This window comes from Phacochoerus africanus, chromosome 12 (genome assembly GCF_016906955.1).
Source record: "Phacochoerus africanus isolate WHEZ1 chromosome 12, ROS_Pafr_v1, whole genome shotgun sequence".
NCBI classification, from domain to species: domain Eukaryota; kingdom Metazoa; phylum Chordata; class Mammalia; order Artiodactyla; family Suidae; genus Phacochoerus; species Phacochoerus africanus.
In genome coordinates, this window is record NC_062555.1 from 3,498,351 (window position 1) to 3,515,641 (window position 17,291).

At 42.7% G+C, this 17,291-nt stretch overlaps 2 protein-coding genes across 3 annotated transcripts in view; one reads left to right on the plus strand and one right to left on the minus strand.

The window, feature by feature from the left end:
* The window catches only part of KCNT2 (potassium sodium-activated channel subfamily T member 2), a 344,132-nt gene extending 337,876 nt beyond the window's left edge, over positions 1–6,256 (plus strand). For both annotated transcript variants that reach the window (XM_047755168.1, XM_047755167.1), the window contains one exon: positions 3,777–6,256. In XM_047755168.1, the coding sequence (XP_047611124.1) occupies positions 3,777–3,888 (112 nt within the window). In that variant the 3' untranslated portion in view covers positions 3,889–6,256. The remainder of the gene's footprint in view (positions 1–3,776) is intronic.
* A 5,749-nt stretch (positions 6,257–12,005) lies between these two features.
* LOC125113011 (deuterosome assembly protein 1-like) lies at positions 12,006–16,659 on the minus strand. The gene is given in 3 exon segments (XM_047755447.1): positions 12,006–12,131; positions 15,987–16,193; positions 16,195–16,659. Coding segments are annotated over 3 exon segments (798 nt in total).
* Positions 16,660–17,291: the final 632 nt, after the last annotated feature.

Here is a 17,291-nt window from a genome sequence, read left to right on the forward strand (position 1 = left end):
TGCAGGTTCGATCCCTGGCCTCACTCAGTGGGTTAAGGATCTGGCATTGCCGTGAGCTGTAGTTTAGGTGGCAGATGTGGCTTGGATCTGGCATTGCCGTGGCTCTGGTGTAGACCAGCAGCAACAGCTCGGATTCGACCCCTAGCCTGGGAACCTCCATATGCCGTGGGTGAGGCCCTAAAAAGATAAAAGACCAAAAAAAAAAAAAAAGATTTCAAATCTAGGGAGTTTCTGTTGTGGCTCAGAGGTAACAAACCCAGCAAGTATTCATGAGATTGTAGATTTGATCCCTGGTCTCACTCAGAGATGCAGTGTTGTTGCAGTGAGCTGTGGTGTAGGTGGAAGACACGGCTCGGATCCTGAGTTGCTGTGGCTGTGGTGTAGGCCGGCAGCTGCAGCTGATTCGACCCCTAGCCTGGGGACTTCCATACGCTTTGGTGAGGCCCTAAAAAGACCAAAAAAAAAAAAAAAAAGAAAGAAATTTCAAACCTAAGTGGCTGCAAGAAAAATTAATGCTGGTTCCTGAAACAAGTCAGAATAGGAACGCACTTTTCCAACCAAGCAGAAATCAGTGGGTGTGGAGAAAAGAGAGATGATGAGCTGGAGTTTAGAGCCATCGTTCACCATGGCAAGTGGAAGTGTCGAGAAAGCATATTGAGTACTGTGCTTTGAAACAAAGCTAGGGTTATGGAGAAATAGTTATTTTTCTTTCTTTTTTTTTTTAATTTTTATTTTTGCCATTTCTTTGGGCTGCTCCCACGGCATATGGAGGTTTCCAGGCTAGGGGTCGAATCAGAGCTGTAGCCACCAGTCTACGCCAGAGACACAGCAACACAGGATCCCAGCCAAGTCTGCAACCTACACCACAGCACATGGCAATGCCGGATCCTTAACCCACTGAGCAAGGCCAGAGATCTAACCCCCAGCCTCATCGTTCCTAGTCGGATTCATTAACCACTGCACCACAACGGGAAGTCCAGAAATAGTTATTTTTCATCTTCTAAAATGAATAAAGCTAAAAAGAGAATGGGTTTTTTTTTTTTTTTTTTTTTTTGGAAGAAGAGATACATAAAGAAGAAAAACTCCACGAATGACTGTTGGACTGCTGAGTAATGCTCACTTTTAGGGCAAAAAAACGAATGTGCTTCAAAAACCTCTTAGGAAAATACATCACCAGGAGTAGCTTGGATACAAAAGCAGTGTGCAGAGATTTTTAGAAGGCACCCGGGATTCAACCTACAAGTATACTCAGGCTTTATTCTGCCGTCTGATGACACTGGTTAGAGTAATGGAACTTGGAATCAGAAGAATGGTAATTCCAGCTGCTGGAGTTTTTAAGGCAGCCGTCCAACTTATATGCACTGGTGATGCTGAATTTATGGAACATTTAAGTGAGCGAAAATATCCTATTTATGGTACACCTGACTTCCAACTGCCTATTCTGGAGGCTTCACTTAGTATATTGTTCTAATACTCCAAACTGTTTTTCTTGTATCCATATTTATACATTTCTTTCTTCTTTCAACCCATAAATTAATTATTAATTCACCAACTGCCCTTGTAGTCCCAGCTTCAGAGTGGCTCTTTTTCAAATTAATTATAACAATGTTAACTGTATATGTTTTTAAAGTCATGCTTAGCTTCTTTGTATCTCATAACAAATTGTAAATTTCTTAGCTGAATGTAATTATGTTCCATGATTATTTTTGATGGAATAGGAAGATACTGTTAACCTTCTGAGTCTCTAAACATACCCTTCCATCAAATAGATTTTATGACTCAAAACAATGCCCCATACTTTTAAACTTAAAAATAAAATATGTATAGGATGACATATACAAGTAAAGTAAGCATGACATTTTCTACCTTTTAGATACCATTTTTTTTAGTTTTAAGCTAAAGCATATACTTGACTGCAATTAAAAAAAACTTTTTTTTTTGCAATGCTGTGTATTTTCAGCATTGACATAATTAAATTTTAATATAACTGAAGCAAGAAAAAATGCCTACCATGACAAGCAGTGTAAAAAATACATTTTTAGAAATTCATTTTATGAGACTCGCAGGTTTGAGAGTGGTTGTCATAGGGAAAAGAACTTTTGTAGCTCCATCAGTGAATCTAGGGATAATGGATTATACTCATATCTTTTATATTTTTCTAAAAAAAATGGCTTTCCAAAGTTCATTTTAAATGAAGGAGCAACATTAATTTGATTCAAAGAACAATAAATCACCAGATGATACAGTGTTGAAAACTTAATGTTCACTATTAGTTCCCGTCATTGATCCCCGATGCTACCGGCATTCCAAGTAATTATAAAGCAGGTGCATGGATAACAAAATCCAGTTAATAGATCCGAGGATGCTAATCTCAACTTTTATTTGATCGAAGAAAATAGACTGTAGTGCTTTAAATTGCTCTTCTCATTTTCATTAAGGGTCGTATTTAATGAATATTTTTCCTTTGGTTTTGAGAGAAGTACAAATCTTCATTAGACTTCCCACTTTAAATTAGTTTCTCCATTTTTTTTTTTTGTAGCTCCTCACATTATTATAAAACTATGAAGAACTAATTGCCTTTGCACCTGGACGAGACTTTTTAGAATGCTGCATTCCATGTATTTACTTTCCTTCTCTCTGCCTTCCAAACCCTCAGTGGCTTCCCACTGCCCTGGGAACAGAAATGGACGCTCCTGAAACTTAAAGTCCTCCCTAGGCTGCTTTCTATGTTTCCTCCAGAATTTATCCACCATCATGTCCGGGTCTCACTGGTCCTCTGAAGTCAAACTCATCTCTTAAACATGTCAGAAGCACCCCTTTCTGTGCTCCCTCTGCTCTCTGTTCCTCTCCACTTAAGCTTAGGGAGCTATCAACCCAAACTCCTCCATAAACCATTCCCTCCTCCTCTGCGATTCTTTTTGTCTCTCTGGGATGGCTGGGATTTCTTTTTCATCTCTAAATCTGCTTCACGGATTGCACACTGCTAACCCTCTGCAAGGGTCAGACTTTGTGACTGTTTGTAGTCCCAGGTCTAAATATGGTACCTAGACGTGCTCAAGAAACAAAAGCTCATGTCATGTGACAGTCTGAAGTAAAACATCTCTCTTGAAGCAAATTCTGACATTTTTGCAATGCTGAGTTTGGCAGATGAATATTTTCCTATTTCCTAATAGAATGGATGAAGAATTTTTTTTTCTGTCCAGTTGCTTACTATAGCATAACCTGAATTTTAGATGAATACATTTCCTAAGAATTAAAATGAGCTATGCATGATGTTCTCCATAGCATTTATGAAAGAATTAATTTCACAGAATTGTAGAATATTTAAATTAAAAAGACTATAGAACTAACACAGCTCAAATTTGTTTATGAATAATAAAACTAAGAGTAAGAGCAGTTAAGCAATAGAAAAATCATGGCTAAGATTTAGGTCACCTGGATAGAAAAATGGCCAAAGTAAAGAAGAATAAATCAACCAAATACTACGAACAAACTTTTGATAAGATTAAGGTGGTGAAGAAGAGCATAACTGAAAGACACTGATCTTCATTTATTTACATTCATCTTCCTAATCTTCTTAGGTACAGAAATAATACAGGCCCTGAAAAATTTAAGACCAAATAAACAGCAAGTCCTTCTGCCAACATTATATAGAGACAAGTTCGATAACCTTAAGCTAAACAAATAAATTTGCAGTAACAATCCAAAGTGTCAGTGTAAAGTAGTTTTGCCTTCATTTGCAATCACAGCTATTTGCTTTGTTTTTCTTTTATTAGATACTTAATACGACCTGATCCCTTGGCCTACCTACCAAACAATGAACCCAGTCGAAAAAACAGCATCTGCAACACCACTGGCCAAGACTCTCGGGAGGAAACTCAGCTTTGATAAAAAGAAAATGAGACTTATTTTTTCCTACAAGGATCTTGCTTGAAACAACCCTAAATCCTAGAAAAACAAAAGTGTTGCTGGCATGAAAATAAACTAGATTGGAACATATCCCGTTCTTTCACATTTAAAAAAAATTCTGTTCTCCTAGAAGTATAGATTATTTTGAAATTTAAAGTACTGCTTCTTGGTACTCTTCCTATTAATATCTGAGAGACCTCAATGGAATGCTTCTGAAAACGTAAATTAAGACATAAACATTTAAACCTAATGCTGAATTGTTTAACAGTAATGCAAACCATACGAAGCCAGTTTTTTAACAGTTTGAAGGTTTTACTGAAAGGAAACTAGAAACCCAACTATATTTGGTGCATCACAAAGGAAGTAGAAGATGTTACTCCTCTTAAAATTAAATGTGTCGTAATATATTCTTTAAATTTGCCATTTTTTAAAATGAGCTAATCATAAATGCTTAGTCCTCTCTACACAGAGATTAACAAAAAAGTTGTGTGCTGGACTTTTATGTAAGAATCATAGTTTGCTTTAGAATAGACATCTTTAAGTCATTTTCACCTTTTTCTTGCTTTCTCATATGATATATTATTTTAGAATTTGAGCTGCTCATGGAGTGTTTTATTACTCTGAGTAAACCAAAACAAACACAAAAGAAAAATCAAATACATGAACTTTTCCCAACTTTAGATGTGACATACACTGTATGCCAAGAAAGGTGTACTAAAGAAGATGTATGTCTTATTCTCCTGCGAGAATGCCTAACATAAAGTACTTCACCGCATTTGTCAGCTTAAATGTAATCCAAGAATTGAAACGTTCACTGAAATAGTCACGATTCCATTAGACTCTTGAGCTTTAGCATTTTTGTATGTCTACATAGTGTATTTCATTAAAAAGATGATATTAAAAGAAACAAAATTCTACTTTTTTATAGAAGACATTTCAAAACATTATTAGTCCTCCTTCTTTATGCACTTGATATGGAAATAATCACATACCAAAAATCGGTATATTAAAAGTTTTGATCTAATTTTGGAAAATTATAGGAACTATGTTGTAACACTATGAGGGAAAAGTATAAAATGAAAATAGGTAGTTTTTGCCATTTACATTTACTGTAAAGCCTACAGAATTTGACAAGAATAGAGAAAAGCCAACCTTTGATGACACTAATGCTTTTACCTGTATTGCATTCCTCCCCTTCAGAAACAAGCAGAAAAGCACAGATCACACTTTGCCAGGTAGTTGAAATGTGTGTTGTTACTCTCATAAAAGAGATATTGAGAAATTTAAAAAGATGTTTTCCTCTAATTTTGTATTTTTTTTATTTCTGAACTTCACATTGATTTTTAATTCAACGGATAATAGGATAGATAAGATTAGAAAGAGACCATTTATGCTCTCTTTTCACAAAGAAGCAGATAAATTGAAAGAAAAATAGAATAATTAAAAAAAATACCACCTAATATTCCCCAAATAAATCTATGGAAATAAAAATATAAAACGTAAAATGGGAAATTATAAACTATAGCCATTGTGTAATTTGGCTTTGAAAATATGAAATGCCTATTTGTCGTTGCTGTTTTTGTTTAGTGTTTTACGTTACTCTCATTTTAGAATAACAAGAACGCTAAGAATTTCTTCTAAAACAAGGAGCACCTATAGTTAATTTTTTTTTAGCCAGACAAGGAAGTAGAATATGTAACGAATTACTTAAAATCAGAAGCTTACCTGAAGACAAAGATTGTGTGCATATGTAAGTGTGTATGTTACAAAACACAGGTGAAGTATATCTGACAAACATATTCACATGTAAATTATTCAAGCTAAAGGCAGAATTTAATATATGTAATGGAGAACAATAATAAATTTAATGAACTTGTTGCATATTTGCTCATATTCCAGTCAAATGTTTCCTTGAGTTACCATTTATTTCCTCCACTACAGTTATGTTTAGGGATAAATGTAAGAATTTATGAATCTTCTGTTTCCCCTCAAGATCTCTAATTGAGTATTTTTGCATTATGACCGTTGTCAAGACTAGGATTTTAAGCTAGGACTGACTATATTTACTATGAAACTAAAAATTTTGTTTCATAAATTTTACAATAATTATTTTTGATTATGAATGTTAGCCCAAATTTAATACTTGACACAATTCATATCAGCTTGCTGTAATAATGATCATTTATTAGTCTTTCTGTTATTTAAAGAATAAAAACATACTTATAAAAGCCTTTTAACAAAGTTGCCTTTTTAATATACTTGCACATGGAAATAAAATATGAAGTTAACAATAGTTCTTGTAACCCTATAGGGTTTGGTTCTGTTTATTGTCTCTGTACCATTTTGCTACCAGTTCTATTGAATTGCTTTAAAATAAATAATAAAATTATTTCTGATGATGAAAACTCTTGATGTATTTTTTCCAAAACTCTGGTTGTTTAGACAAATTATATTTTGCAACTACACAATCCACTTGTCAATTGACTATTTCAAAACCAGTGTAATCATGAAAATGATCTCATAGGAAAAGATAGCCATAAACAAGCTGCTGTTGAATTACTTCTCAACATAATACCTTCTGGATGACAAGGTGGCAGGAAACGGGCAGGCAGGAAGGAAAGCAGGAAGGAAAGATGGAAAAGGGAAGGAAGGGGAAGTGAACAAAGGGCATGGGGTAAAGTAGAGGGAAAGGAAGCAAGAGAGAATAAAAGGAAAGAAGAGACCAATGTTGGTGTCAGAAGAGAACTTTTTTGAACAAAACAGAGACTAATGTCTCAACACACTAAAGGCCAGAAGGCAATGGTTAGAGAAAAGAAAAATCATTTTAAATGCAAAGATAGACTTTTGTTCTCAAGAAAATGGAGTAGAAGCATTTCTCCCTCTTCTTTGGCTAAGTACAGCAAAAAAACCTAAAAAACAAAAAACCCTCTAAAATGAAATGGATCAGGACCCTGTGAGGCCTTCCCCAAGCATAGACACCCTTACCCCGCTCCCCTTGTCCCAGGAAAGCAGTCAAGCAAGACAAAACAATAATAGTTTAGCCATAAAACAGAGTCGAAGACTTTCTCCTCAAGGGTTGTAGACACTATTCTGAGCTACATCCTTGAGTTGCTTTGCAGTTACTGCCTGCTGATCACTAGGACACAGACCCCAGACTCACTGGAGCCAGAAAACTAATAACGGACTGCTGAAATACCATTCTATTCGCTCACCACCCCCCAGTGAAAAAGATGTGCGTGAGCTGATCACAGGATTCCCCTCCCTCACCTTGCCTTTAAACACCCTTCCTGGAAAGCCACTGCATCTAGGTCTTTCAAGCTTCAGTTGCCCTGCTGTCCCTGCTGGCACTTTGCCGTGATTGATACCCCTTCCATCACTACAGCCTGGTGTCAGTGGTTGGCTGTGCCGAGCGTAGGGCGAGTCGATCTAAGTCTGGCTGAGGAACAGATATGACCTGTCGAAGCAGCATGAAAAGACTGAAAGGTGAAGGGAAGGAGGAAGATGGACCTGGGAACCGGGGCTTGAAGAGCAGCATGGTGCTGGGTGCCCCGAGTTCTCTTTTTGCCTCCTCTGGAGCTTGCTCTGGATATTGAGAAACAGACAAAATGACCAAGGAAAACCTGCTCTATTCTTCCAACGGACTGATTGTGCAGCATGGGCAGCACCCACGGTCCCGGCCTCCTGCAGCCTCAGTGGCTTCTTCAGAGAACACATGGTGGCCAACACACCCAGGGCCAGGCGCTCCCCTCAACACCCTCAGAGGGTTGCTTGGTCAAATGCCTCCACTGAGACCTTTCCCCTTGAGGACCCCGGAGATCTCCAGCCAGGGGGGACCACAGTGACTTCTTTGCAGAGCCACAGAGTACCGTCCTCAAAGTCTGGATTTCAGTCCTGGCGTCTCTTGGTGGAATGCTCTAATGAGAGAGGGCTAAGGCCCCGAAATAGTGTCTGCTCGTTACATCTGCTGCGGCTGCCATCTTTTCAAATTCTCTTTGCTTATTACCATCCAATCTCTCATTGTTCCAAAGCTCTGCTACAGCTAATATTTCTCCACATTTAACTTTCCACATTTAACTGTCCAAATACTGTATGTTTTCCTTCCCCAGAATGGACCCTGGCTGAGACGTGATATATAAATCAGCAGTTCTCCATCTGAATAAACCCAAGATAAGGGTGATGTCACGTTCCAAGGACTATAATCTGAAGGACAGATTTAGGGAAAACTAAACAAATTAATAAGTACCTGTTGGGAAATTTTTAACACAGACCGTGCTTATTCTGTGGAGCATTAGACAACTTTTACTTCATTTTGATCGTCTCTGATCTTTTTATAGGACTGAGCTCCAGTCTTATTTGGAGGGACAGGTCAACTTTAATTATGTTAGATCGATCTAAGATTACAGGAAACAGTTCTTAAAAACCAGTTATGTGGCTTATAAATAAGCCTATGTTGTGTATAATAGAATTTTACTTTATTGCTTCTATCTAAAAACATTTTAATAGGGACAAAATAATGTGTTTTCCTAAGCATAAGTAATAGCAGAAATCTAAGAGACTGCGCTAGGATTTCCCATCGTGGCTCAGTGGTTAACGAATCTGACTAGAAACCATGAGGTTGCAGGTTCGATCTCTGGCCTTGCTCAGTGGATTAAGGATTCAGGGTTGCCCTGAGCTGTGGTGTATGTAGGTCACAGACGCAGCTCAGATCCCGCATTGCTGTGGCTGTGGTATAGGCTGGTGGCTACAGCTCCAATTGGACCCCTAGCCTGGGAAGCTCCATATGCCATGGGCTTGGCCCTAAAAAAGACAAAACAAAACAAAAAAAAAACTGCACTAGAATTTAGTCACACTTCAAAGAAATATATAGTATATAGAGGGCTATATTTCCCCCTTTTCTATTAGATGAAAAATATATTTCTTTTCATGTGCTACCAGGCTAGATAACTTTGCAGTTGAAAGTGAAATCCAATTCCAAAAGGAAACATCCCTGAATTTAGAGACGGCCATTTCCTGACCTGTATATTATTAATATGTATGTTAATACCTATATAGAATAAGAAGGCTTGAGCAGGCCTTGGAATTCTCTTAACTTACAGAAGACACAGCCTATGAGACACTCTTCTTACTAGGCCTGAGGTAAGTATGGACATTGAGGCTTGGAAATATAATTATTGGAATAATATAAATATCCAAATCATTGAAGTAATATAAATATAATGGAAATATTTTCCCCTTTAATTAAAAATTCAAACTCAGACAAAAATATTGAGAAAACACTACTTGGAAAATACTTCAATTTTAGGTGTTTGAGCCAAGGTGCCAATGACTTGATTCTGAACGTAGACTATTTCATGATCACTTTTTAGTAGAAACTAATTGACTTTTAATGTTTTGGCAAAAACTCTGCTGGGAAGCAACTATAAAATGACTAGCATTTTCACTGGAAAACATGTTGCTAAAAATAATTAATGGCTCTGCTGGATGAGTAGGAGAAAATGTCCTGATAAAAAGGCAGAAAGGAGAGACCCCGCCGTGATGACGGAGAAAAACCCCGCCCACTACCCCGCCCCCCCCATCCGCCTCCGTACACCTGCCAGTTCTCACTCCGGTCCGCCAAGCACGACCCGGAAGAACTAGCCCACAGGCGCCGTCGAGGCCCCTCCTTGGGCTCAGACTCGGGAGAGCGACTCCCCGGAGCCGGCGGGCGATGAGCCCGCGTCTCCAGCTCTCCCGGGGCTCGCGTGGTTTCTCGCGGGGAAAAGAGCGGGTCCCCTGCGGGCACAGGGCCGTCGCCGGAGGGGACCCGCTGCGGCGCAGGGCTGCTGGGCGGCTGCCCTAACATGTCTGGAGGCCCCGCGAGATTCCAACCGTTGCAGCCCCTTGAGCCACCGCAGCGGAGGCACGGCCGCCCCGGGGCCCGGGGAGCCTCGAACCGAGTGACGGTGTTCGGGGTCCTCCTTCGTGAGCGACGGTGTTCGGGGTCCTCCTTCGTGAGCGGCATTCCTGACGCCCGGTGACTGAACCCCGACCGGACTCAGTGGCGCGAGGGGCCACCTCGCCAGGAAGGCGGCCGGACAAGGTAAGGCCCGGGGCCAACCCCAGTCAGGTCCTGCCCCGGCGGGCAGAAGAGGGCACCGATCACCGCCGAGGGAGCCGCTCCCGTGGGCAGCTGTGCCTGACGAGCAGCAGTCCCCGAGCTCCAGACGGGAAGCGGAGGAGCCGCTTGCTCGGGTGGAGCAAGCGCAGGTGTAGCCCATTGAAGGTGGTGCTTGCGCGGCTCCTGGCGAGGGGCTCCCAGGGAGCGGGAGGCGCGCGGTGACCTCGGAGCGTGTGCGAGGGCGGATGGGCGGCCTGATTCGCTTGCGCATCAGGGTCGAGTGTGTGGCTCCACGTCTTAGGGGCTGCGGAGTCCCAGTGGGTCCTACCCTGCACTTCCGCGGTGACCTCATACGGCTCCTGGCTGAAGCGGAGGCTGGCGGTTCTCTTCCCTCCCTGCGAGTCCAATCCGAGTTCGGGGCTGATACGAACCAGCCAGGGGCTGAGAGGCACCTAAACCCCGGAGAGGGGGGCGGCCAGGCGGACATCTGAATGGCCACCTTCTGAGAAGGGGGCACCCTCCCTTGTTTCGTCGGCGACACCGGCTCAGGGCGGCCACATGGGGTGGGACCTAACCCCTGTGCTCCCGCCATTTGGGCCATTAATTCCTCCGAGGAGATCGTCTAACCCGACCTCGCCCCTGGGCCTCCAGGAACTCCCGGCCCCTATTCTAAACCAGCTGTAGGACTGCCCATTTTGTCAGTTCACGGTGGCCCAGGATCTGAGTCAGGGAGACAAGCCTGCCACCCCCTGCTCCGTTCAGGGTATAGGGAGGATTGGGTATGAGGCCCCCTGTCCTTTGTCCAAACAGTAGAACTTGTCTGAGAGGGCCTTCCCCAGACCCGGGGCCAGCGACACTTGCAACAAAGCAGCTGCTCTCCCCGGCCACAGAGGGAGCTGAGTGGCAGCTGTCTTGCTTACAGGAATGGCCAAGGCAACGCTACTGGGGATCCCACCCATGAAGTCAGAGGTCTCATAACATCAGGCCTCAGACAAGATCCACAGAAAGACGCCGCGGGTTCGCCCGAGTCTAAACCCGTGGTGCTAGACTGTGCGATCAAAGACTTCAAAAAGGGATTTTCTGAAGATTAAGGTGTAAACTAACCTGATCTTTCGTCATTTCCTTTGCTATTACCTCAAATAGAGCTGTGGTGGCAAAGGAACCAGACCTCTAGCTGTCAAGACCACCCTGAGTTGGTCCCAGGCCTTGGGGGGGAGAAGGCGTTCCTAACGTATTCATCCAACTTAGGCCAAGTGTTTGGCCTCAGAGCCTGGGCATATGTCAGTTTTGCTTCTTGCTGTTTACTTTCACCCTGGTTGGAGAAATCGACGGCTGGTTCATCCAATTTGCCTGTTAACCGTGGCTTAGAAACGTCCCTAATATTAATAGAGGGCATGTCAGAGCGAGCCTCTTAGGATCGGAAAACCCAGGGCAGGGCCTGTACACCTGGGTTTTCTTCGCCTCTGTCCAGAGACGGGCAGTGGGCAGGGAACGGCGGGAAGAGCGGCTGCGCTGGGAAAGATGGTTCATTCCAGGGAGGCTGAGGTCGGATGGGACGTTTGACCACTAATGCCCAGCTGCTCCCTCCACGAGAGGGGACGCCCTCACATAACCACGAAGGGACAATAGGCGCTGGATGCTGATCGTTTCTCTTTTTCGGGTGGGAGCCACCGCCTCAAGCCCGGTGCATGGCTCAATAGCAACTCCTCTGATGTGTGCCTTGATGAACTGCAAAAATTTTGACCCTGAGACTCTGAAAAAGAAACATTTAATTTTCTTTTGCACAAAAGCCTGGCCACTATATAACCTGTCAGATGGAGAGCGATGGCCGTCTGAAGGCTCTCTAGCTGATAATACTCTTCTCCGGCGAGACCTATTTGGTAGACGAGACGGGGAGTGGTCAGAGGTGCCTCGTGTCAGATCTTTACAGTGAGGGGAGACGCTACACGGAGGAAGGCTTGCAGACTTTCTCAGTACATTATGCCAGCTCCCTCAGGACCTAGGCGCCCACCACATCCTGGCCCAGCTGGATCAGACCCTCCAGAAGTGAATCAGCCTTCTCCAACACTGCCCAAGGCGCCTCCTCTTCCTGCTCCAGTGCCAAAGTTATATCCCTCTCGACTCCCTTTACAAGAAGCAGCAAACGGAGCATGGGGACCAAATACAGGTCTGTACGCCTATTTCACTTCAGGACTTAGGGTGAATAAAAACAGATATGGGAAAATTTGCTGATGACCCATATATATCGAGGTCTTTCAGGGTCTCTTGCAGTCCTTTGAGTTAGCCTGGAAGGATGTCATGTTATTATGAAAGCAGACATTGACTATAAGTGAAAAAGAAAAAAAAAAACCCATAAATCTTCAAAACTGCTCAAAGCTGGGGAAGATGGGTGGAATGATGCTATAAATGCCAGAGGCAAATTAGAAGAGATAGAGCAAGATTCCCCCACTCAGTGTCAGGCAGTTCCTATGAGTGATCCCAGTTGGTCTGCTGATGAGGAGATAAGCACAATTGGCATAGAAGTCATTTTATTACTTGTATAGTTGAAGGATTAAAAGCCTCATGAGTAAAGCCGGTTAAAAACTATCTATGGTTTACTAGGGGAACAAGAGAGTCCATCAGCTGTCTTAGAAAGACTCAGAAAGGCATTGAGAAACCATACACCAAGGAACCCAGAAAAAATGCAGGGCCGAATAATTCTTACGGATAAATTCATAGCTCAACTGGTGCCAGATATATGGAGAAAGCTCCAAAAATTGGCTTTTGGCCCTGTTCAGGACCTGGAGCAGCTCCTCAGAATAGCAGCTCAAGTATGTTATAATCGGGGCCAGGAAGAGTGAAAGGCGAACAAGAGGAGAGACAGAGAAAGGCTGAGGCTCTAGTTATGGCGCTACAGGGAGTCAACCTGGGAGCTTCCAAGGCAAAAGGACTAGGGCAGAGACCTATGCCTGGAGCCTGTCTCCTCTGTGGAAAAGAGGCATCCTTTAAATGGGAATGCCCTTAGACTCAGCTGTGCCCACATGTTGGGGAGTTCACTGGAAGGGGGACTGCCCCTGAAGATGAAGGTCTCTGGCGTCGACCCCTCAGGCCCAGGATCAAGACTGACGGGACATTTCCATCATGGCTCCTGTCCTTATCACCACTCAGGAGCCCTGGGTGACTCTAAATGTAGGCAGACAGCCTATCGACTTCCTCCTGAATACGGGAGCCCCTTTTCAGTCCTCCTCTCCAATCCTGGGCCCTGCCCGCATGAACCTGCCACATTCATATTTCTGGCAAGCCAGTTACAAAAATTTTTACACCACCTTTGAGTTGTGACTGGGAATCCATTTTCTCTCATGCCTTTCTGATTGTTCCAGAGAGTCCAACTCCTTTTAGAAAGAGATATTTTGTAAGAGGTTAAAGCTTCAATTCACATGTCAATGGAGGATTTCCCATCATGGTGCAGCAGAAACAAATCCAACTAGAAACCATGAGGTTTTGGGTTCAATCCCTGGCTTTGCTCAGTGGGTTGGGGATCCGGTGCTGAGGTGAGCTGTGGTGTAGATTGCAGACATGGCTTGGATCTCACATGGCTGTGGCTGTGGTGTAGGCTGGCAGCTTCAGCTATGATTGAACCCCTAGCCTGGGAACCTCCATATGCCATGGGCATGGCCCTAAAAAAAAAAGAAAAAAGAAAAAGAAAAAGAAAAAAAAAAGGCACATGGCAATGGAGCCTAGTCAAGGTTTATGCCTGTCTTGGATGGAAGTATATATTGACCCAGAATTCTGGGCCATAGGAGGAAAGATAGGAAGAGCAAAGAATACTCAACTGGTGGAAATAAGTCTTAAAGTTCAGAATTTCTTTCTTTGCCAAAGGCAGTATCCTCTGAGACCCGAGGCATGACAGGGGCTTATCCCAATTACAGGAAACATAAGAGAACAGAGATTATTAATTGAATGTAACAGCCCTTGTAACACTCCTATATTGGGATCGGTTCCTAGTACAAGACCTTCATCTAATAAATGAGACACTGGTCCCATTACATCCAGTGGTGCCCAATCCCTACACTCTCCCTTCTTTCACAAATTCCAGAAACAGCAGCATGGGTTACTACTTTAGGTTTAAAAGATGCTTTTCTGTATTTCCTTGAATAAGGCTTTGCATATATAAATTCTCAAAATATGGAAGGTAACTAACTGGCCAGAATTAATTTTAGGTTCAAGAAAACTAGGAAATATTCAGTATTAAATTAATATCTTAAATTAGAATTGAAGTTTGCTGATCTAATTAATACATACATGTCATTACAGCTGTCAACATTAGGTATACTATCTTATCGTACCTAGGTTTAACAGAAGTCAAATGAGACACTGAGACATCAGTCACTAAACAGAAACTAAAGGTATTCAGAATGATTAATTAATATGGTCACTGCCACGCTGAGATGGTCTCTATAAGAAAAACACGTGTTTTCAGAAATTATAAAGGACAGTCCGTGGTTGCTTGAGAAAAGTAGAATGTGTGTGCTTTCAATATAGAAGGAATGAGGGATTGGACTGCATTTTATTCAGGCAAAAGAAAGAGAGTCTGTCTTCAGCTGATTGCTCTGGTTGGAAAATAAGGGACAGACTAATATGGATACAGAAAGTGATACAAGGTGTGTGGGAAGTGGACATTGAGAAGAGAATTTTGTGCGTGGTGGGGACTGTCTAGAATATATTTGAGTAAGTTAACTTTAAAAGTAAGGTGGTGCCATAAATCATACTGCTCACAAGGACATAAGGTAGCTTTCAATGACATGCTGACCAAGGCATACAAATATTTCATAACCAGCCAGAGAAATCAGAAAAACCACACAGTTACCTGTGCTATTATAAAATCTAAATGCTGTATTCCTGATTGTTCACAGAATGTGTCTCATTCCCTGCTAGATCTTCAACAGTAGATTCATGAGCTGTCCTATCCAGCTCCAGCTTTTGGAGCTGCCCTGTGGAACCAGCTGACCTCCTCCTGGTGAAAATATTTCTTCACCATATCCTTTTATTCAGACCCTGTATAATTAATTGTATTTCTCCCTTCATTACATCCTGATTAAAAGCTATCAGCCTTCAAATGTTGATAGAGGGGGTACCCAAAGCAATGTATCAAAGCCCACTTGACCTTCCCATGAGTGGAGACCTAACTGCTTTCCCTAACGACGCCCCTTTTCAGCAGGAAGCAGTCAGAGCAGTCGTCGCCCCTTTTTCCCACAGAGTCTCCAACCCCGGGGTGGAATTGAAGCAGAATGTTAACTCAGGTAGTGTAGGAACATGAGATTTGATACATTCTTTGGTGTGGCTATTGATTAACATTTGTAAATTAAGGGTCGCATAGCAACCCAACTGCTATAAAGGTTACAGATATTATCCCATGGCTCCATCACACCAGAGTCAAGAAGGCTGCATCCGCTGCTGACATGGACACCTGGGAGGCTATACAGCACCTCAAGAATCCCCTCGAGGTCAAGTTCCAGAGACTCCCTTTGCCATCATTAGAGAGCGCTAAGCCCTGCTCTGGCCACCCCTGGAAGCTGGTCAGTCTATGCACAGTAGAAGCCTGAGGAGTTCCACGTGAGACTTAACTTGAGCTCGTGTTCTGGTGGGGACGTTAGCCGTTGAAATCACCCTACGCCTTGTACTTGAAGTCGGGAATGGGAAGAGGGCCCTAGGTTGTTTATTTGTATGGCGTATCTTCTGACTTCCAGTACACTGGGAGTCCTCCTCATCACCGGCTAACAAACATAATGAGGGGCTCTTCACCCCAATAATAGCCTATATGGCCAACAAACAGATCCAAGCTCCCCCACCCATGGAGTTCAATAGTGTCTCAAATGTCAAAATTGGTATACAAGACTGATTGTTGGGCATGACTGCATGAGAACAACCCTACAGGGGTACGAGATGTTGAGGTCAAGGATCACGCCACAGCCATAGAGGGCCTCATCAAGCTGGAGGGAACACTAGACTGTCTTTGGTCCATTTTCAGTTCTTGTAAGAGCTTCTGATTTTCATCTTGTAGCTTATTCCTGCTTAATGCTATTTCACTCACAGCTGATTTTAATTTTTCAATAATGAACTCATCTCTTTCAGTGGTTTCACAACTGTGATCTGGTTCACATAGCAACTGAGGAATTTCAGAGCTGCTGTCTTCTATGCCCTGTTTTTTTACCATTTAGTTGAGTTTGGTAACTTTGTGCTTGTTTCTGAAATTGATTACACTTCTCAGATACCAATTTTTGTTGAGCATCTAAAGAAACCAGATGAGTCTGATATAGGATCTCCTGCTTGTCCCATTCTCTTGACTTTGCTCTAAATTCCTCTAATTTCTGGTTCAAATTGCTCATTTCAAAGGGTATTTCTTCTCTGAGGTGTGATACTTCTTTTCGTCGAAATTTATTTTGTTTCATCTGGTGTAATCTCAGCTTTTCAAAGCTATTAGTTAGTTTGGAAAATTGAGCTTTTAGGGTTTGTAGTTGTCCTTCATAATTCTGAGTCATTGCTAAGTTACACTTTTCCAAACTGTCCAACTTCTGTCTAAGTAACCCCACCTCTTGACCTTTCTGATCCAAACAAGTTTGTGCATTTGCCAACTCTTGATCCCGGAGATCTAATCTTGTCTCCAGAGCCCACATCTGCCTCACACACAGAGGTAAATAACACTGCCGTCATCCACACCCTGCTCTCCAGCACCAGCACCACCAGCAATCCCGTAGTCTGCTGCAAGACCTACAACTGGAGCAGGCAGAGCCATGGGGACACCCGAAAGGAGGCTGGCCCATGGGGATAATTAGCATGTTAGTGGGAAAACAGCCTCTCTCTTCACAACCGTGGGGTAGGACATTCTGTCTTTAGAGGATCATTTTGGTTTGCTGGAGTACCTCTGTTACAGAGATCAGTACTTAACCGGACTCTAATGGCTCAAGACTCTTGGAAGGCCAACGTAGTGGCCATAAAAGCCCAACAACAACTGGACTCCTGGAGGAGGTGGTATTACAAAACAGGAGGGGACTAGAATTACTGACAGCAGAAAAGGGGACCTCTGTTTATTCCTTAAGGTAGAATGCTGTCTTTATGCCAACGAGTCAGGAGTCATCAGCGGCATGGCACAACAATTAAAAGAGCACATAACCCAGAGGAGGTGAGAATTGCCCGAATCTTCAAACTACTGGTATAAGACCTGGAACTGGGCTTCATGGCTCCTACACTTAACTGGGCCTCTGACTACACTCATCCCTGCCCTCTTGTCTAGGCCCTGAATTCTTAA